At 42.7% G+C, this 22,378-nt stretch overlaps 1 protein-coding gene across 1 annotated transcript; it reads left to right on the top strand.

The window, feature by feature from the left end:
- The first annotated feature begins 292 nt into the window (after nucleotides 1–292).
- Nucleotides 293–12,681, top strand: dnai1.2 (dynein, axonemal, intermediate chain 1, paralog 2). Its single transcript, XM_068742612.1, has 20 exons — nucleotides 293–328; nucleotides 452–511; nucleotides 618–707; nucleotides 816–896; nucleotides 1,002–1,128; nucleotides 1,338–1,393; nucleotides 1,549–1,704; nucleotides 1,872–1,931; nucleotides 2,050–2,178; nucleotides 2,371–2,455; nucleotides 2,561–2,678; nucleotides 2,952–2,995; nucleotides 3,128–3,375; nucleotides 3,525–3,614; nucleotides 3,873–3,960; nucleotides 4,120–4,199; nucleotides 5,828–5,976; nucleotides 7,461–7,560; nucleotides 9,631–9,816; nucleotides 11,942–12,681. Exons 1-20 carry the CDS (start codon nucleotides 293–295, stop codon nucleotides 12,041–12,043), a joined length of 2,085 nt encoding a protein of 694 aa, XP_068598713.1. The 3' UTR covers nucleotides 12,044–12,681.
- The last annotated feature ends 9,697 nt before the right edge of the window (nucleotides 12,682–22,378 follow it).

The raw sequence follows: 22,378 nt of genomic DNA on the forward strand, positions 1-22,378 counted from the left end.
GTATATATTAAATATATTTATTTTATTTCATATTTTACTCATTCGAAAGCATTGCAGGTCCAGCTTTGTAGAGATATAGTTATACATTTGTATGCGTATTTATATGTGTATAAATTATTCGTAAAGGATTATGAAACTAAAAGGGTCGGTGTTTGAGAACTGTCTTGACTTATTCATCTACAGCAGTAGTCACGTTGTCTTGGTAACCGACATACAAAAGCAAGCAGCAGTGGGAGAGTGTAGTATGGCTGTATAATTCTAGTGAAGTCATCTAGCCGAATGTTTTGCCGCAATGCCTAACAATAACGTCGGAGTGCCTTCGAGAAGGGTAAATGCCAACTTTGTTCATCCAGTTTTTTAACAAAGTTTTTTTTATGACGTCACAGTAGTATAGTAAAAGTCTGATCTGCAGTTACCAGACATTCAACTACTCTCACTTGTTTTCACACAGAGCTCAGTTTTTCAGAGAGTACCTGGAGCAAAGTCAACCAAAGCTTTAAGTAAGAAAAGGGTAAGTGTATAAAAATAGCACATTTTGATTTCCACGTTCAGTCGGATAATCTATGAAGGAAATCTACTTTTGACAGCAGTATGTATTTTTGTCTGTAACCTTTCAGGATGAGGACGATGAGGATGTGGACACATGGGACGAATGGACTCATGGGAGACTTGTTAAGCCTTCAGACCAGCTGGAGCTCACTGAGGCTGTAAGAACCCGAGAAAGAGAGCCTCGCTCATGCGTTACGTTTTATTGTTGTGTTTGGATCATGTGTTCCATCAAATGCTGTGTCCTGCCAATAATATCATATCATTAGGAGCTCAAAGAGGAAATCACCAGGATCTTGACCACAAACAACCCGCATGCCCCACAAAATATTTTTCGCTACAACTTCAAGGTGAGAAAGTTAGACTATTTCTCTTCTCTTCTGAGCACAACAGAACAAACCCAACAGATTTCTCTGCTGGCCGTTCTTCGTATCGCTCTTTCTCGCGTCACCTAGGAACGTTCTTACAAGTCTGCCAGCGCTGTGGATCAGATGGCTGTTCTCTTCGTGTTGGAGGGCAGCCTCGTGCATCAAGACTCTGAAGAGGCTCGCAGACTGAGAGCCAAGGAGGGGCTCTCTGAGGGTACTTGTTCAAACATGCTGCAAAAAATATCTTGTGGACATAAATGTTGAAGGCTAATAAGTTATTCCAGAACAACTGCTCTCATGGTGTGAGAACAGTATATGCAGTACTCTTCTTTTCTCTGCTGTAGGACAACATGTGTGTTAAAATAAATAAAGCAGTTCATTTTGTGAACAGTCAAATTATGGCCTGATGTTTCTAATGTCCAGAGACGGTAACCGTTGGCAATGGGGCGGAACAGGACGAAGGGAAAACGGAAACACCGGTAAAAATCTCTTTTGCTGATCTGTTGTTATAGCCTGAGCTAATACTATTAATAATGTCGAATAGGAAACTGGTAATCAAATGTTCATCGCAAGGTCAATAAGTCAAGAGCTGCGACTTGAAATACGAAGTTTACCTCCCGTTCATTTTCCACAGGCAACACCGATAGAAGATGGAGGGGAGGCGGAGGAAGCTGGAGAGGACGACCGATCAGACAGTGTTGCTTCTAAAGCTGACAAAAGGGAGACCAAAATTACAAATCAGTTCAACTTCAGCGAGAGAGCTTCCCAGACCCTCAATAACCCTCTCTGGGTATGAAGAACGATAACTAGTTCCCTTCTAGAGCAGAATCTATACTGTGTAAAATGGAAAAGTAATATTTAAGGGTATCAAATAATAGATTGATGATATTGATGTCTTTTTGATCAAAAGCCTGATGCCACAAGAGTTTCTGAAGAGCCGTTTTCATTCTCCTGTAGGAAAGAAGCTGCCAGACGGAACCTCCTCCCCGCAGTAGCTTCTCTGCTACCGCTAATCAGGTATTGGATTATCTCATTTCTTTAAATGAGCTGTTACGGCCAGACTTTTTCCACCACACACTCGAGCATTGGTGAATATTTGTACCATAATGAGCTCATTTGAATGACTCCTTGACAGTGGGAGATCTATGATGCGTATGTGGAGGAGCTGCAGAAACAAGAGAAGAATAAAGACAGGCAGAAAGCCATGCCATCAAAGAAGGATAATGACACGAGCAAGAGGAAGACGATGCTGATGGAGACGCAGGTGAATTCCATGCCGGTGCATTCCTGTCTGAATGCATTCCTATGATAAGTGCACTGCCATACAGCACGTCAAGCAAGTCTGGCTGGTTTCATATCTTTTGAAGCTAATATTGTAATAACACAGAACTCATTATTAATGCTAATGTGTCATAGTTGTGTTCTTAGTTTGATCAATAATATGCTTTTATTTTAGATTGATGACATCACCAAAGTAGGCAAGGCATCCAAGATCTTTGAACGGATGGTCAATCAGAATACATTTGATGACATAGCACAAGGTATGTTATGTGAGAACTGTATGGCGCAGTGAAATATTAATAAATTGTCTGACTTGATATATATCCTAGTTATTCCCCCCCCCTCTTTTTTTCATGGCCTTTCAGATTTCAAATATTTTGAGGATGCCTCTGATGAGTTCAGGGACCAGGAGGGAACTCTCCTACCTTTGTGGAAGTTCCAATATGACAAAGCCAAAAGGCTGTCTGTCACTGCCCTCTGCTGGTTGGTTTGATGCTGACACCCATGTAGATTATTGTTCATTATTCTGAGAGGCGCGATGGAGCTGAACTCACTATCTTGTGATTTAAACGCAATTACATTTTCTTTTTACAGTTTGACAGGTTGTTCATGTGTGCCAGGACCAATAAGGTTTTTTTTTAGAAACAAAAAAAAAAGTCATTTATATACATCACATTTAGCATTCCAGCTACTCGTACAGTAAATCCTATCCAATTTTCAAAAAGCTAGTGTGACTGATGCACGTGTCCTCGACAGGAACAAGAAATACCAGGACCTTTTTGCTGTGGGAATGGGATCATGTAAGCAAAGATCAGTATAAGAATAATAAAAAAGAGAGGCCATATATGAGGATTCTAGTTACATTTCTGATTGGACCTAAATCACATTTATTCGCACGTTTACGTCCATTCTTCTCTGTTTCTCTCCACCAGATGACTTCAGTAAACAGGGGCGTGGTATGCTTGTCTTCTACTCATTGAAGAACTCTGCATTTCCAGAGTACATCTATAACACCAGTTCTGGCGTCCTGTGCCTGGACATCCACGAGGAGCATTCCCACCTGGTTGCAGTCGGCTTCTATGACGGCTGCGTGGCTGTCTTCAACTTGAAGGAGAAGGGAATGGAGCCGGTCTATAAGAGTACAGCTAAGACTGGCAAACACACCGACCCTGTCTGGCAGGTGAGAGGAGACAGAGTTAGGAGAAGGGGACTAATGTCTGCTCGACTGCTACGTCATGCTGAGTTATAATACTCCTTTAAACTAACCGAGAATTAAACGTGCTGGAGAAGAAAGCAAATGTCACAGAAATGCATTTTTTTTTTATTCAGGTGCTCTGGCAGAAGGACGACATGGACAATAACCACAATTTTTACTCTGTGTCATCCGATGGCCGAGTCGTTTCCTGGACACTCGTTAAGGTTAGTGAAGAAATTATACTTGTTTACACATATTCTTTGTGCTGCTCGTGCACTCATTTAGTAAGTGTCTCAACAAATAATATCCCACTGCAGTGCTACAGTTTCCAAGATGCTAACTGCTTCCTTTTTTAAGCATTGGATAAGTGTGTCTGCATGTTTGCTGACATTGGCAGTTTGTTTTATATAACTGAGCTTTATATATAACCCTCATGTGTTAGTTAGCCATGACATCCTCGCGTCCTGTTTGCATGTTTGCAGAACGAGCTGCTCTTCACAGACATCATCAGACTGTCACTGAATGGTGCATTCGCTGAGTGGCCGGAGGGGGCAGACGCGCCAGGTGTCGGTAAAGTCTTCATTCATCTTCATCTCATCTTCTGTAGAAGAATGCATGCACTGCATTTAATTTTTACATTCAGAGTACACTCCAACGCCTCGGTAACATCAAGTCTCCGTTTATAACAGTGGTTGTGGGTTTTATATGTTTGATCCCTCTTGTTCACAGCCTGTGGAACGGCATTTGACTTCCACAGACAAATCGACTACCTCTTTGTAGTTGGCACAGAGGAGGGGAAAATATACAAGGTACGTATCGAGGCTTTTATCTGGGTGTACACTGTAGTGTGGATCGCTTACTCGATCAAATATTTTAATCTATCAGAGAGACAGGTGTGTCCTGCGTCCATAAAGCACAGTATGAAGCCACATGCATCCTGTTTTCATGTTGAACTACGGTAATCTGAATAGTTTCCATTAGGTAAACACATAGTATGTATCACTTACTTCTTCTCATTCCCTCTATCTGTATCATCACAGTATGTTACTATTTGGTGGAATTAATCAGCTGTGATACTGTTTAAAAGTTGATGCATTATTTTAATCAGAGGTGCATACAGTTCTGTCAATTATCATGACATCATTATCCCGCCCTTAAATAAGAAGGCTGCATTTTCGAATAACTAAATAAAAATGTAATTATAGTCATTATGGTAACAAAAGGTCATGTGAAAATACAAATATATCATGAATTATTAAGTATCTGATTAGAGGTTTAGTCAAACAGACCATATCAGCTGTGTGTAACTGTATCTGAAAATGAGGGTCTTCCTGAACAGGAAAAGTACTTCCTACTTCTTCCAAATTAGTGCCACTAAGAACAGCATGAATGTAAAAGAAAACTCTGTTTGATGTGGCAAAGTTTAAAGACAAGCTATTTGGAAGTAATTAAAAATGATGATGCAATTCACTGTAATGCTTTTTTTGTGCAATACACACAGCGTCTATTCTGTGTCAAAACATCACAAAGCATCATGGCCCAAAAGAAACCTGTAGTTGATTTAAAATTATTTGTTTATTTTGTTTACTTATTTGTTTTTCATTCTGCAAACTGCATCCCCAATCTGTGATAACTCAAAGTAATTCTATGTTTCGGACCCACAAGGGGGAGAACTAGTGAAATTCAGGCTTTTAAATATTAATAGTTTCCGCTGCAAGCCACGATAAAAAGGGGGAAAAAACAAAACAAATGAGCAATTCAAATCAGTAAAACAGTATCCACACTAAATTACAGGCAGCACAAGTTAGGGCAGGGTAAATCCCAAACTCTAAAGATAACATACCAAAACAATAAGCAGAATTAAATCCCAGTAAACCCAGGCATCGTCTGAAACAGCTAAGCAAACAGGAAATAACGAACCACAGAACCACATCATGACCAGTCTGCCAGAGGCCACCCACAAAGTCTCCCATTGCTTTCTACAATGCTTGCAGCTTGGATACATGCAATGCACTCACAAATCAAGCTGCACTCCTGATATAGACAGACACACACTCAGAACGTGTGATGAAACCTGTTCTGTCACTTCAAGGTTCAGTAGCACAGGAATCCCCTGGAGAGGATAGATTAAGAATCTTTCAACCTATAGCTGCAGGTCTACAATCAAACTGGTGCAACGGCTGTCCTCAGCAGCCCTGCTGTTCAATCCGGGGTCGACCAGTTCATTTATCCCTGCAATATTCCTCTGATGTAGTGATCGTGCTTCTGTGAGCCTTATTGCAGATAAACCGCACACATTTATAGGTTATTTGATCACTAATGCACAGAGGATTATATCATTCGCCATCTCCAACCTCTCTCCAGCCGATGTTTTTAGTACAGAACATTTTAGCTGTCGGTGAAAATGGTCAATCTTAACTTTGCTTTTATTCCACAGTGCTCCAAGACGTACTCAAGCCAGTTCCTGGAGACATACGATGCTCATAGCATGGCAGTGGACGCTGTCAAGTGGAACCACTTCCACCCAAAGGTTTTCATTTCCTGCAGTTCAGACTGGACTGTAAAGATCTGGGAGCATACCCTCAAGTAAGACAAGCAGATGCTTAGAGTTCCGGTAGATATACAAATCGCCAGTGTATATAGGATCACAAAAATTGTATTGATTGGCTTACTAGCTGACAGAAGTGTGTCTGAGGAGGAGCTGAAATATTCTTTGTGAATTCTCCCTGTGAAGTTCTGGGTGAAAAGAAGGAGGTCATTAATTTAATTCCTTTACAGAGAACCTTTAGCCTTGCTCAAGTCAAATTATTTTTCTAACTTAAAGACGATGGAAGACAAATGTGTGTTTTGTTACAGAGAGCAACTGCAATTTCATACCGAATGTATTATATTAGCCGCGTCAGTAACGCTAAAGTTGGTGTTCGGTCTTCATCACCTTCTAATACTTATCATAGACTCAGCATACCGGTAATTCTTCTTGCTTATTTGACTCGCCCCCAGCATCTCCCACTTCTTGTCAGCAAAGGCAGCTTGATTGAATAATGATAGTTATTATCCACCCATCAAGAGAGATAGTTTGTGGAGGGGGCGGGGGGGGGGGGGGGCGGCAATGTTCACCATATTGTCCATAAGTTTGTCAAAGTTCTACACAGAAAGTATATTCTGGAAAACTTATTTGATGACATCAGTCAATCCTGAGTGAGCTGAATGAATGAATATATTTGAATGAATATATTTATTAGATAGAATGTTAGAGTACAAGTACAGTCACACAGTAGCATGTATTACAGTACAAATAAAGTCAAACATCCTGTCTAAGAGGAGCATTTCAAAAAAGCCCTTGCGGTCTTGTTTCCGTTGAAAGTCCTTCGTACATAAATCATCCACAATTAACAATACAAATTTAACAATACAAATACAAATAAAACCAATATTCAATAACTCAATTGATGCAACATAACATTAGAAAAATAAAAATAAAATGATTTTACACCGCCGATGCAAACTAACAATTAATCTAAAATAAATTACACCACTGATGCAAAATGACAATGAAAAGCTGAGGGGGGGGTTATCAATATTAAAACTTGTGTTAAGTCCATGAATCGGTCAATTACCTTGATAAATATACACCTTGGTAATAAAGTTGAGCATGACCCTCATTGCTCTGACTCTGATTTGCAGTACATTCAGTCACCTGGGGAGCAACCTGCACAAAATTGTACCTTAAAAATTTAAAGCCATGCTAACATCATGGTACGAATACAGGAATTAACAACCCAAATGTAAAGCCATGCTAACATCATGGTACGAATACAGGAATTAACAACCTGAAGATGGAGCGCAAACAATGAATACATCAAGGAGGGAATACCAACAAGGAAGAGGTGAAACTAATTGCGTAAATCACAAGGGCTGGGGAAATAACAGCAGGATGTATAAAAGCAAGAAACCTCAAAATAAAATGTCACACCGCTGACCTGAAGGCAGAAACCACGATGGTTACGTGTGGTTGACTGTGCATTCTGGTTTGATGATGATGATGATGATGGTCTGACCTGTTTTTCCAGCACACCAGTCTTCAGCTTTGACCTGAATGCTGCTGTCGGGGATGTTGCCTGGTCTCCATACTCCTCCACCGTATTTGCTGCGGTCACAATAGATGGAAAGGTAAGTATCCATCCAAGCTTAAATGTTGTTGCTCACATCATGCCTTACGAGTTAAGCACTTGGTATTTAAAATGATCATTCATTCCGCCTCCCTTATCAACAGTATTTTTAAATGATAAAGAAAGTGCAAAAGATTCAGTGCGCATTGGTTCCAGACAAAACCGGATTCATTGGCTGCTGTCAGTATAGCTCCACATATTTTCTTAATATGGCAGCAGGCTGTCCCCATCTGTTTGTCTTCGCAGCACTCTGCGCCACCCTGTAAAAGTCCAGCGTGTTGTGTCTGACACATTTCCAGCCCAACGTGCCCAGTAGAGTCAACTGACCATGGCAAATACTAAATGAGAGCCAAGCAATTTGAGAACACTTCATGTGACCCATTGTGAATGTGTCCAGAGACAGGATCCAGTCACCAAAGACACAATACAAACCGTAGTGTACACACAATTCCACAAATAATTTCACTACTGAACATATAAGTCCTGAAAATACAGAAGGGAAGAAATATCACAGTACCGGTATGTTAAATTGCATATATGCTTAAAACCCAGAATGACAGCAGTGGCCTCGCTAATAATAACCGTCCTCTGCATAAACCAATGCAGCCGAATAGCTTTACAGACAGTAAATAGTGCGTCGGCCATTTGTGTTGCTCTTATAATTTATTCTCACAAACTAGATCAAAAGCAGCATCTATTATAAACTCATTACTATCTCATCCGTTGGTATATTCTGTATTTCCCGAGTAGAATCTCCCCTCTGTCGAAGTAGCAGGAAGGACAAGGACATAGAATTGAGCGGAGTGAATCAGACTATCGTTGAAGAGCAAAGAAGAAGAATCAACTGGACTTGTTCAAACTTTCACATTCACCGATGCGACCACAGCTCATGATTTCATTCTGAAACATTCCCCCCCCCCCCCCCCCCCAGCATGTGTCTTATGAAGCTTGAGTGACTCAGCATAGGTTGTGCGTGTATTTACTATTGAGGACAATTTGGCCTGTTTCTGCATCACACTGCAAAATGTCAGGGACACAATGGTGAGTGTGTGTGCGTGTGTGTGCGTGGGTTCGTAAGGATAATGACTTGCCTGGCTCACTGAGGTGTAAGAATGACACTTGATTGTGCTACTGCAAACACATCTCTCGTCGCTCTCTCTGTCCTCGCGTCTCCATCTGAGCCAATTGTTGAGAAAATGAAGTGTAAGGATGAAATAATGGCATCGCCCTCCGTGATTAGACTCTACATCCATATTTGCTCTCGGTGTATCGCTAGCGTACCTACATCAGCTCATGTTAGATTATTAGATGCCAAACCAAGGCCCCAATAGTGAAGCTAATTTAGTACAGTGTACTATAATGCATAAAAACTGTCTGTCAAATAGACAATCACTTCAGCACAGTGAAATGTCTCTATTCTGACCTTCTGGCATGAATCTCAAGTATAGTCGGACTGTTGTATAATCAGGCGTGACTAATTCTGCATTAGTGCTCATACGTCCAAAGGAAAAACACGGGGGACAATGGCTGCGGCGATGGAGGTTGCGTAAAGTCGTAACCTGGTGGAATAGGATGATTTAGTACAAGAGAGCGCCGGCGCACACAGACGACGTTAACCCGAGCACGGTTGTCTTTCTGTGACAACGTGTGTTTCGAAGTGATTGCCTGAATGCGTTTTGAATGCATGCTGAAAGAAAAATAACTGTCATCTTGCTCATTTTGTACGACGATGCTCGTGATTTTGCCTCCAGTAAAACGCACACGTGCTCACGCATATTAAGAATGGGACCGAAGCGTTATTATTCCTTGAATTACTTGGAGCATCCTTCCCTACGCCAGATGGCCAGGCTTGCATCCCCGTGGAGGCTTGTGCTCCGCTGTTCTTCCACTGAAATGAAAGACAACATATGAAAAAGATGAAAAGCAGCCCGTAACAACAGATTTATTTATTTGTTCAGGGTCACCGTTTTGTTTGTATGTTTTTTGGGGGGGGTTCGAACCATCAGTCTCTATAAGTGCTGATTCCAGATAAGCAGCACATTAATTCATTTAATCCCTCGTTTTTTTCCAGGTTCATGTTTTTGACCTCAACATTAACAAGTATGAGGCCATCTGCCAACAGACTGTGGTGGCCAAAAAGAAGACCAAGCTGACTCACATTGAATTTAATCCAGTCTCTCCCATCATCATAGTGGGGGATGACCGAGGTTATGTCACCAGCCTCAAACTCTCCCCTAATCTTCGCAAGCAGCCCAAGGTAAAAGTCTGACACTTAAATCGTGTCCGAAACTTGTGTCCAAAGCTACAGCCACGTTGAGCTGCAGGAAAGATAAGTTCACCTTTCTAAATGCAGGGGTTTTTATTTGTTTTATTCTCCTACTCCTTTGTTTTTCTGATCGTGCAAACAAATGGAGTTAATCCACATAATCTGAGCACAGTCTGGATCCATATCCTCCAGTTTGCATTATGTTCACTGCCTTTCATTCCACATAAATGAAAGCTGTCCAGACAATTCTTTCTCCACAGAGTCCTGAACTTTATCCATTTTCAGCATATATACTGAATATCGGAATCATCCGAGGTCACCGTCTTCACCGCCTCCTTCACAGCTCATTATCAGCATTACTAACCGCCTCTCTCTTCATCATTTAGGTCAGATAATAATCGCAATAGAAAAGATAACCAGAAGGTGGAGCTGAACATAAATTAGCATATAAATAATATGAAATTGATGAGAAGTGAGCGATGATCTCCGGGTGGTCCAGTATCTTTTTTCGCATAATCACAACCCCCCCTCCAGGCCGTAAGGGCGCACATGATTCGCTGTCTTCCTGTCAAATTGATGATAAATGCGAATACAGGACGTGAAGAAACTCACTTAGTTTGTACGTACATCATGTATTCAAAGCCTGTTGCATTCCAGTTATGAATCCAACATGCTTGTGAAGTTGTGATTCGCCAACGGCTCCGTCGCCGCTCATGACAACGGTTACTGAACTGTGGAGGAATCACAGTTATCCGACTAAGAGGAAAGGGGAATCTGAATGGCACAGTGAGACGCAACGACAACAACAAAAGCCTCTGCTAAAATGATTAATAACATGTCAGATAAAAGTGTCTCACCGGTCCATTGAAACCAGGACAACCGCCACAAACAACAAACGCTAGAGTTGCATGTGTCTTATTGAGCGTGTGTCATGTTTCAGTTGCCTCATTGTTCGTTGCCACAATCAAAAGGAGGCAACGCCAGTATAAAAGCAGCTTTACATAATGTCTTAGTATTGTTTATTTATATTCACACTTTCAGCACAGTATGTTGATGTTGCGTGCCTGAAAAGCAGAATACAGAGAATCATGTCCCTGACAGGAAGCACAGGTGGAGGAGCTTCCTGTTTGTTTGCATTAGATTTATACGACACAAGTTTGTTATTTTTACTGCTGCTGCAAGGAAGCCAGCAAGAGAATTGTACACCTAAGCATAAATAAGAACGCAGGGATTTTTGTTCATTTGTATGATTGTGATTTATTTCTGAAGTTGTATTAATTTCAATACTGGCCCAGTCAGCGCTTCCCTTTAGTGCTTTATTGAGCCATCCATCATGGCGGCGGTATTATGTTGCGTTGAGATTGGGCCCTCATTCGATTAGAGGAATGCGGCCATTTGTCTGGCTCACCCACCTTGCAGTATCTGTTTCATACTTCAAAAAACAGCCTCACCAAAATATACAAATACGTTTTCCAAGGTTGACGGGAAGAGGTGGTGAGATACTTTATAACCATACCGGTTATAAAATACTACGTTACTGTATGCATGTGTGTTTATACATATCAATAACATTATTGGTGACTCTCAGGTGTCGACTGCGTCCTTGTTTGGCCAGTGTGCTGAACGTGGGAACATTGCAGTCAAATATATTCACATAAATATTTGTTAAATAGTCACGCAGAGTTGGGATGATTTGTTCAGCCGGAGAATCTCCGGTCTAATAGCACAAACATCTGCCTGATAAATTGAACTTTAAGACGGCATCAGGCTTCTTTATTTATTAGAAATGCTTTTTAAGTAGCTGTTATATACGTACAAGAGTATTTAATGTGACAACAAAACTAAGAACACGACAACATACTCTTTAGAAGATGTCTCGCAATTTAAATGGACTCTTTCACAGCGTTGCCCCTCGGCAACGGCTCCGTGTCTTCAAAGCGCTTTTCACAGTATGTTGGAAAGACATTGCTGTTTAGAGGAGTAATACAAGCCGAGCAGCCATTTCACGTGTCGTCTGATTGTGTCGCGTCCCCCTCCTCCAGCCTGCCCGCTGGGCTTACCGACTCCCCCAGCGTCATTCTGAGCCCTCTCCCTCCTCCTGCATGTTTGTACGTAGGCAAAGAAGGGTCAGGAGCTGCCTAAGGGTCCGGAAGTGGAAGTGTCCAAGATGGAGAAGCTCCTCAGTCTGTCGAGGGAACCGGAGCAAAGCGTGGTTTAATGTCCGTTTCCTGTCCACTCGACTCAACCGCATGGTACAATTCTTACTTCCACTCTTATCAACATAGTCGAGAGCAAAAAACTGCATGTCTTTATTAAAGGTGTTTTCTTCTGACCTCTCTTAATGTTTTTAATCAGTTATTGACATTCAATTCATTATACATGTATTTATACTGCAGTATTTGATGCATATTAAACAGTCAACGTTCTGTTGACACAGTTGACCTCTTCTCCAGGGATTTATTGAACCCACTCCATATGTGTGCTTTGTACAAGTTGTTTAAACAGAAACGTGAAGGGGGGAGACTTCCTGCAAGTGAACGAGCAGATAAATTAGCGTAATAGACTGAGCATTTACGGACGTGTCCAGCCGACTGATCTTGGCTCGCTCAGCCCGTCCTGGGCAGTCGTCCACGGATGAGCCAGGAGCCTTTTAATGTCCAGTGTACGGGGAGAGTCATGGTTCTGTCTGTCTGTTTATTCGTTGTCTTAATGATCCCGTCCTTCAGTGAAGTATCGTCCAGTCCGATGCTCGTCTGGAATCGGTTGCTCTTCTCCGACTCGCTCTTCCGTTCTTCTTGCAGCACTCTCTCCTTCGAGTGTGATTTGTCGTCTTCTTCTTCTTCTTGAATCGCCTCATTTTTGCAGACAATGTGTAACTAAAGAGCGCGGCCATTTGGGAGGTACAGAGAGTACCGCTACAGCCCCTCATTCCGGGGGTCAAGGGGAGCATGCTGCAGGCTCGGTCAAAGAAATGCCCGTTTGTACTGCTTTTTCTCAGTTTCCCCCCAAATCAGCTCAGCGCTTGTGGTATTTTGTGGCACTGCACATTGCTGTCTGTCATAATGCATTTCTGTTACTGCTCAGTATTACTCTGATAGCAAAAAGCCTGGAAGGTATTGTAAGATCAAGACTCTTTTACCTCTGCAGGAAACACGATGCTGGTTAAGGGCTTAAATATCGAACCTTTATGTTTCTGGAACCTGTTGAATTCCACATGAGAAAATTCCTCTGTAGGTGAGCATGCCCTGATCTGGCCCAGAGGGAAGGGGGGGAGGGGGTCATCATGCACGACCACAAGCCAATGCCAGTGTGCAGGTTTTATTGCAGAGGAGACAAATCCCAGCTAAGCCTCTCTTGTCCTTACGCAACACCCCCGGCAAAGCGCTAGGCCTCGCAGCTCGCCCGTATTTATGAGTGACAATGACACTGACACGTTCCTCACAGGCTGAAGTCCCTATTCTTGGAAATAGGCTAGTTTTCTCTTTTTTCCTCAGGAGTATGGAATCGACGTATATATTTAGAAACATCCAGCAACAGTCCAGCTGCTCTCTGTGCACTGAACACGCCATCCTCCCTGCGTCTGTTGGACCTAAATCCATTTATGTGGTCCTGGTATCTGCAGCCATCCTGCAAGGATGATGTCAACGGGTGATTAAAATTCAAAATCGGAAGCCGACTCTAAAAACATATCGGACGAGCCTGATTATTGCTTGCAGTCAGTTCCCTCTCGCAGTGAGGCCATCAGCCATTGCTACATCTAAAGTCAGGAGGTCAGCAGGTACTTGTGTTCGTTCATCTGCTGGGTTTCTCCTTCTCTCTGAACCAACACAGGCAGCTTCTCTGGGCTGGAGGGGACCCTGCAGGCCTGGTAGATGATTAAACAGAGAAGAAAGAGGAGGACTGCAACGAATGTGTTGCAGCCGATGGCCACCAACGCGGCCGTGGACAGTCCCGTCATGCTCGGTTCAGAGTCCATAGTGAAGACTGGATCGCTGTGTTGATCAATTTAAAGAGCAGAAGTTACGTTGGTTCCATGGAGTCCTCGCTTCCTTGTTGGGGGACGTGTGAGAACGAATTCCAGCCACTTGATTTAAGACTTAATGATCCGGATACGTAGGATGATGACTTGTCATCGCCACAGGTGAATTTAACAAGTCCCGTTCATTTTGATCAGCGATAAAGAAATGTATGGCGTGATTGGAAAAACAAGGCTGTTTACTTGGCAGTCGACCGGTGCCTCTCGTTACTGAGATGAACGTCTACTCCATTAAGCTTTTTCTTTTGGCTTCTTCAGCATCAGCCTTGCAATATTTCCTGGAAAAGTTGGTTCCACTGTAGCGTGCATAACTCCCAGCGTCTGCAAGAAAGGGACAAATAGAACAAAGAAGTGAACACAAGCAGAGAATGATTGATGATCTGATTTGATTCTAATTTGTTTTGAAGTTCTTACCAGGAAAGCACTAAAGCGGGTAATTATTAGCGAACTCCGTGGCTATTTTGTGTCACATTCCCACTTTAGAATCTTTCTTCCACATCCTTAATTGAATTATGTTGAGTCGAGTTATTACGACTGAGCGAATTAAGCGTCAATCCAGATATGAGCTGCGTGTTACGAGCACTGAATCCACTGTTGTTATTTTATACATCTACCATTTGGCTGCTGTTAGTATTTCCGCACATTGAAATGTTGGTTTTCCTCTTTAAAGACGCTCCTCTTGATTCGCCTCTCTATTACCACAACTGTCAGACAGCACTGCTTTTTAACTGATCATATCAGCCTGTCTGTTTCCATCCCAAAGCCAATTCCTGAAACACCCACTGATCGTGTGTGATAATGGATTCCTCTTAATCCCCTCTCGGTTTTTCCTGGCCCGGTCCAAGGCTTCAGATACACACCGAGAGTGCGACTGTGCATTGCATTGTGGTATTTGATTCACTAAAGCTTCACTTCTGTGTCGGATCAGATGCTCCAATGCTTTCGTTTCACATACTTTATCCAATCATCTTCCACACGTGTACGATGACCACACACACCGTACACACCTTTTCTTTGTATTCCTTCAAATTGACCTCAATCCCCCCCCCCCCCATTATCTATAAGCTTACACTGGAGTGGCTGCTGTTGATGTGAGTGGTTATAAGCAGCGGTGCACATAACTGGTACGCAGGCACGCATGACAGTTTGCTTGGAAACACCACAGTCACATCTGGAAACCTACTGTTGTGCAAGATGTCGAGAAAACAACAGCCATCGAGCAGCAACAAAGAAACGGCAACCAGCGTCTGGCCCTGAGGACAGGGAAGCAGACGGTACTTGAGACCTTGCTGCAGCTGGGGTGAGTACCAAACACCGTCTCCTGTCACGCACGTGAGCAATTCTCTGACAAAGTTACGTGCACCCCTGGTTGTAAATGAGGCTACAGCGGGTGAATATTGTTTCACGGGAGCGTGCTATTTAAGTCTCGTCATTTTGAAGACACGAAAACATTCAAGCATTGGAACAGTACCGATTACGCTTCAGTGTTTTGGTACAGTTAGAATCCAGAGATAGGTTTTTATCGTGTATAAAGTGTCGCTCATTCTCACGCTATTGTCCCACACAAAGGCAAAAACATCCTGTAACTATCACAAGTCCCCCCCCCCCCCCGGAAGGCTTTACTGAAAGAAATAAAAAAAAAAACTCCAACATCTGCATGCAAGGGACGACACCACGGCGCCTGTTATCAATCAGTCTGATCGTGCTCATGCAATCCTGCCTCAAGTCAGACCCTTAAAACTGCGAGAGGAAACCGAACTGCCCCCAGAATATGACATGTGGGCTTCACAAAGTCACAGAACGTTTGATCGAGCTTTTGCTGCAGCCGTGCACCCTCAGGTGGAGTGTGGGCTTTGCCTTTTCTCTCCCAGGAATATTAAGGAGGGCTATAATTCATCACCAAAAATTCCAAACTTCTCCCGAGAGTCGGGGGGGTTGCAGCAATTACAACCAGAGATTTCATTTTTGTGTCACCGTGGAAGAGCCTCAGCTTGTCTCCAGTCCTGTGTTCAAACATCAAACACATTTAGAGTGCTGACACGTGCAAGGGGAAAGTCTCAGTGGTCCGCTTACCCACCGTTTGGATCAGGCTTCCTCCCTCCGCCGTCTCGTGGATAACAGTTTCCTCTTCGGCTGTCTAACACGCTCTTCTCCTCTTCCTCATCTGTGTCTCTGTCTGCCTCTCTCCCAATCCTTTTCCATCTGCTCCGCTGCACCCCGCACACATGATTGTGAAAGAGCTCTCCAATAGCTGATACACAACGTGTGTGTGAGAGAGAGAGAGGGGGGGGGAGAGAGAGAGAGAGAGAGAGAGAGAGAGACAGAGAGACAGAGAGAGGAGGGCTTGTGTTAGTGGATGTCAACAGTGATATCAAGCATAGGGGAGAAGGGAGTGGGGTTGGGTATAATTACACAGGGCTGCTGCTGCAGACAAGAGGGGTGTGTGTGTGTGTGTGTGTGTGTGTGTGTGTAGCAAGGCTGCCTGTCGGACATAAACAATGATATCCTGCTTGCACTGCAGAGGAAAACCAAAAAGATGATTTCAACTGTTCGGTAGTCGAGGGCGTCATGTTGAGCGCTAAAGAGAGGAACACAAATTAAGGCTCACGCGAGGGACTTGGAAGCTGCACCCCCGGGACAAAGCGAGCTGGTATAAGCTCCTGTCCCAGCCTCATTGTTGCTGCTGCTTGGCCCTCCCATCCCGATGCTGCTCCAGTTTCTCCCGTTCTGTTGACGATGCACAATCTGGTTTTTGTTAGTGCTCCATGAAGGGATAGTCCCAAAACCCCGTTTGGGAGGACTTTCATAGATGGTTGTGGACTGACATCATCGCAAGTCTATAAATAACGGCGACAACAATGTTTGAACTTTAGCTCCTCCAGTGCACGCTCTCTACGTAAGGCCTGTGTCAAATCTATTTATCGGTGAGCTTCAAATTGTCTTATTAAATCATGATATTAAAACTGTTCTATGAACTGCTAGCAATTCGAATTCGGCACGTGAGGATGGATGGCTGCTGTGCGAGAGGGAGAAATGTTTGAATCTCATTAAAGGATTCAGTTCATGGATGAATTCTGGTGTGGCGCAGTCGTTTCTCAGAAGAGATCAGGACCGGTGTCATTTCAGCTGCGGGTGGAGACTAAACAAGAATCTAATTTCAATGTTTACTGTGGCTGACTTTGGTAAATTTAGACAACCTGGTTGCATAAAGTCCGGCAGACAGAGAGAAGACAAAATGTTCTGATGTAAGCAGCAAATTGAAAAATACATTAACTGACATTTATTTTCCAAAAGAACGAGGCTTATTGGAGCAATCAGACGACTCTAATACGTTTACCCACTGTCGGGTCAGAGGTTGTACAAATGCAAACTTCTCAAACGCAAAGTGAGGGAGCTGAAGAGCCTGTTGTTTGTGTTTGTTTGTGTTTGTTTGTGTTTGTTTGTCATTTCCAGTCAACCTGCTGTAACTCTGATGTTTTCTGTAGGAACAAATGTTTTGCTTAATTAATTAGAATTAATTACTTGATTAATTACTCCTTTCTTAAACTGACCACTCTGAAAACCAAGGCTATCCAATGGAAAACAAGGAACAGCCCCCTCTACAGGCCGGATATATTATTACTGGTATACACGGTCTGGCAGATACAGGCTCCAAACAGAATGCAGCAAAGACAGAAGTACTGTTTACGATGAAAATCTCAAAGCATTAATTATATTATTATTATTAGGTATTACATGTCAGCAAACAAAAATGCAACTTGTGCTAGACCTAAAATGGGCAGAAGTCTTCCAGAAGTCAACCTGGCTTCACTTTTATCTGCTATCTGGTGACGGAAATCTAAAGTCACCTGTGGAATGAAGATTAAGATAATAGAGAAACTGACTGCTGCACAGATCCCAGGCCCAATTCTCCGACCGTCTAACGATAGATAAAAGCTCAACCATAACATAGCTATATATATTTTTTTTAATGTGTTTTGTCTGTAAATTCAAACACTGAGTCGAGTATTATGATTTTCATTTCCTGAAGGATCTCTTCAGACTTTAGATTTCTCACATGTCTTCTTAGATTAATGCAACCTAAACAGCAACGCCCTCCGTTTATTTCCCTCCATCTCCATTTCTCCTCTGCTTCCCACAGACGAGCCTGATGCTATTCGCTCTGCAGTGCTGCTAATCTTCCCTCGCACACCACTGTGAGGCAGATATCAACGACTGCTGGGAAGGGCTCCGCCGGCTGAAACACACACGCACATGTCAGGATGATAAGCAAAACCGTTCCAAGTGGAACTGGAAAAGCTGCATGAGGTGTAAAAACCTCTTTCTGGATTTCAATAAAGAGTTTACACTGATTGATTGTGCAATGACAACATCCTCCGATGATGAATTGCCCACACTTTATTGTGTTTTTTTGATTTTTTTCCCACCATTGTGTGTCCAGAAGACTTTTCAAACGCCATCATGTCATTTCCAATAGTTTATATCTAGAAATAGTGCATCATACTATTTCTATGATAAATGCAGAACACAGTGAATTTACAGCATAAAATATTCCTCAGTTAATCTCTCTGTCAGTTGGAATCTTTCCAAGTAATAAATGCCTCTGCCCAGGACGTTATGAGTTCTGTGTTTGTTTTTGTCTGTTATCTATGTTAGCAGGATGTCGCTAACACTTTTGGACAGAGTTCACGAACCTCGATCAGAGGATTGATCATCTGGCAGAAAGGCATCATTGTACGTGGAAGCGGGTCTGGATAAGGACGGCCGTTCGACTCAATCTTATCTCGGATTTTCAAAAAGAATAACTGAATTTGTATTTTTTATTTTAAGAATGACTTTGCCTCTGTAGTTTCCCATGTCTCGCTGTAATGATTATAGCTGCTTTAAACTGCATGGATGCTGTCACAACAACTGATCACACAATTAGAATTTTAATAGATCTTCGTCCATGTATCTTCTCCTGGGTCGTCCTCTAGTCCTGTCCTTTGCATCGTCCTCCTCAGCATCCTTCTACCGATATAGTCCCCGTCTCTCCTCTGGACATGTCCAAACCATCAAAGTTTGGTCTCTCTGACCTTGTCTCCAAAAACCTCTAACCTTCACTGTCCCTCTTATTGTCTCATTTCTAATCCTGTCCAACCTGGTCACTCCCAAGGAGAACCTCAGCATCTTCATCTCCTCCACTTCTAGCTCCGCCTCCTGCTTTTTCCTCAGAGCCACTGTCTCTAAGCCGTTCCCTAAATTTCAATAGATCATCCCAAAGCAAGTGTCAGTCCGTTCTGGCAGTCTTCTGCTTTTAGGGATTTCAGACACCTGAACAAATACTTCCATGCCTGCTCTGCGACATTCCCACGGTTCTCCTCGTTCATTTTTTCTTTTCAATCCAGAACACACTTCTGTTCCCTGGGAGGGATGTGCCAGGAGATATGTGGGCACGGAGGCTCTATCTGAAGCTAATGGAAGCCGTCGCTTTCAGGGGCTTATTTAAGGGCACTTCATGTGAGTCATGAAGCCGTGAGTGCTCTCCAAACGTGGCTTCTACAGTGCAGCTCGTAGCACAGCAGCACAGCTCCAGGTGAGCGATGCTGGAAAACAGTTTGTTTCATTATTCAAAAGATGCCGTTCACCAGAATCTCTTTACGTAGCATCTAAAAGCGCATTAAAAGGATAGTTCCTATTTTTATTTTACTCTTAAACACAAAGAAGCTTCCTTAGACGATGAAACGTTATGTTTCCTGTCATAAAGTCTACCTTGATCCCCCCGATAATCTCACTAAGTGCTTTCAACTCGCCTAATCCCTGCACTCATTCCATTTTTCATCTCGTCTCTGGAGTTTTGCTTTGGAGTGACTTCAAAGCGGCAGCACTGCAAGCACAACAGAAGTCTCTTTTAGCTAATGGGAGATAATAGAGCAAGGTTACAAAAGAATAAGCAAACTGTCAAGGATTATTTGTCATCTGCTGGAGAATGAATGCTGAAATGTGGCAATAAGCTTGTTAACACGAGGAGCACTGCTGTGAACAGAAGGACATTGTTTATGTAGAAATGATCCATAAAGCTCATCCCGTGAATACGCGTGAAGGAACGTGGATCAGGATCAGAATCGTCACTTTGCTGTGGATGCGTTCGGTTCAGCTCGGCCACACGGCGTGCACAGCGGATTACAGAATCCTATTTTTAGTCACGGTATTATGACATATCAAACTACGACCTGCTCGAGCATTCCCAAGCAGAGCAGATTGTAGTTCAAAGTACTGGGAGGCTTCCAAGCGGACTAGTGAGGGAGGGGGGTTTATGCCTCAACTCAATGTCTTTGATGTGATGACCAAAAGGACCCAATGGGATGTAGAGCAGGGTCAATGTATTTTTTTGTACCCAAAGTGTATAGAAATATATTCCAATTTGAGAGAAGAGAGAAAAAAATGGACCCATGAGTTCTGTTGATGCAGGAATTCTTGGACACAAGCTCAATGTTCAGCAGTAAATAATCCCTCAGTCTTTTTAAGGTAGATAATATTTCCTGTTTTCATTAGAGGCGCTTCAAACACCAGAGAATGTTTAGCGTTGCAGATGTGAAACAACACAAATATAACAATATTATAATCCAGATTCAGGCCATCGGAGTGCTAGCAGGAATTACAGCGGCATTCCTGTCAACACAATTAGTAATCATTCTTGATTAGGTGTGTATTCTTAAAAAGGTCATTGTCATTAGTGCTAAAAGAATACTGTTAAAATAAATCCTCCCCGAACAGAAACACGCTGCAAATCATGGATTCCCAGCATGCAGGGGAAAAAATGCATAAAAGGAAAACTTCCTTTAATCACTGAATGTATAAAAGCTTCAGTCAGTTTGATCTGCAGTAAGCATGAGTCAGGGCTCTGTGACGCACAGTCTGAACCGACCACCTGAGCCTGTTCAAACATCATCATCATCATCATCATCCAGTTTCCTGTTCGTCTTACTTCCCTTCTCTCCAGGTTCACAGCACTAAAACCTTCCTGTCTCAGAACCTTTAGTGACAAAACCACCTGAATCACATTCTAAAAGGCCCACTTGACTTCACACAGAATCATCGGATCGCTCTTCTTGCCGATTTTATATACAATGGTGCTTTCGCCTGTGAATGGGAAACGGATGATTAGATCCCGAGGCAGATCTGAACCAAAGAGGACATCCAGGAACTACTTTGGCTCCTTTGATAGAGTTATGCATTTAATATTTTTCATTTATTTCCTATTAATTTGATATTGAAGGTTTTTGGGTTCCATAGCTGCACGGGGAGAACATGCAAACTCCTCACAGAAAGGTCTCAAAATGGATTTAAACCTGCGACATTCTTACTGTGAGGCAACAGCACTACCCACTGCGCCACTGCCATTCAATGACATGGGTGTTGCCCGCCCATGTCATTGAATCTTTTGCTAAACCTCAAAAAGCTTTTCTTTATTGCATTTTTCTAATTGCTTTGTTTAGTTTATAGATAAATGTCACTGGGAAAAATGTAATGGGCTCACTGATGAAAGTGTTTTCAAAAAAGCAGTCACGATTCAATGTTTCAGAATAATTTATTAGGATTTTAAAATTGAAATTATCAGAAAAATAAAACAAGAAGAAAAGGTGGGGGGGGGGGGGGGGGGGAGGCGATGCTGTAAAGCTTTTGGCGGGGGACAGCCCAAATCATCACGCGAGCTCGCTGGCTCCATCCAAAGCATCGGCACTTTTCTTTAGATCAACACAACAAAACATCATTTAAGTCAACAAACAAGGGGAACAAGATCTCAAAACAGAAAAATAGAATTTCATTTTTTTCTGAAAATAAGTCTTAATGCCGCAGAATTATGCACACATTGTCTGCTATAACCAATAATAGTACTATTTTCATTTGTAAAGGTAAAAAATAACTTATTGCTTTATTGTAGATTAAAAAGTTACAGTGTTGGTGTCCAGCAGTAGTTTTTATGTCGTGTCCCAGGCGGTCTGACCGAGGACCTGCCGGCTGGATCAGGAAGATCTGCTGTGCTGAACATCAAACAGGCTGCAGAAGAAGGCTGAACAAACGGGCTTCTTGTTTTTGCAAACTCTGAATTTGTTCCTTTTCTCTCTTTTTTTTTTGCTTTTCCTGTCAGCCAGCATCGTCTGAACCGAGGCCCCGGATCAGATCCGACTGGGAGCGAAACCCTGTTCCATTTCTGATTCCCTGCCCAAACCCCTCTGTTCACCACTACACAAGCAGCGAATGTACATTAACAATATGTCACTTCCAGAGGAGCACAAGTTCATTCAAACTAAATATGAAAAGTGAGGAAGGCGGGGCGAGAGGAGCAGATGGGCCAAAATAGAACAGGGCTTTTTTTTTCAGTACCTAAAGATGGCAAAAGAAACGCTCCTTCATTGCCAAAAGTAGTTCCGTATTACGCCTTGATGTATGCGCACACTCATTCACACACACTCAGATCAAATCACATGCAGCTCCAATAGTACGAAGAGGACAGAACATGATTGTGACGTTTTC

Source organism: Brachionichthys hirsutus, chromosome 8, assembly GCF_040956055.1.
Source record: "Brachionichthys hirsutus isolate HB-005 chromosome 8, CSIRO-AGI_Bhir_v1, whole genome shotgun sequence".
In the NCBI taxonomy this organism is placed as follows: domain Eukaryota; kingdom Metazoa; phylum Chordata; class Actinopteri; order Lophiiformes; family Brachionichthyidae; genus Brachionichthys; species Brachionichthys hirsutus.

Coding starts and splice junctions, on each gene's coding strand:
- dnai1.2 (XM_068742612.1), top strand. CDS start 293: ATGCCTAACAATAACGTCGGAGTGCCTTCGAGAAGG. Junction 1,705..1,871: donor CCCTCAATAACCCTCTCTGG/GTATGAAGAACG, acceptor ATTCTCCTGTAG/GAAAGAAGCTGCCAGACGGA. Junction 2,179..2,370: donor CGATGCTGATGGAGACGCAG/GTGAATTCCATG, acceptor CTTTTATTTTAG/ATTGATGACATCACCAAAGT.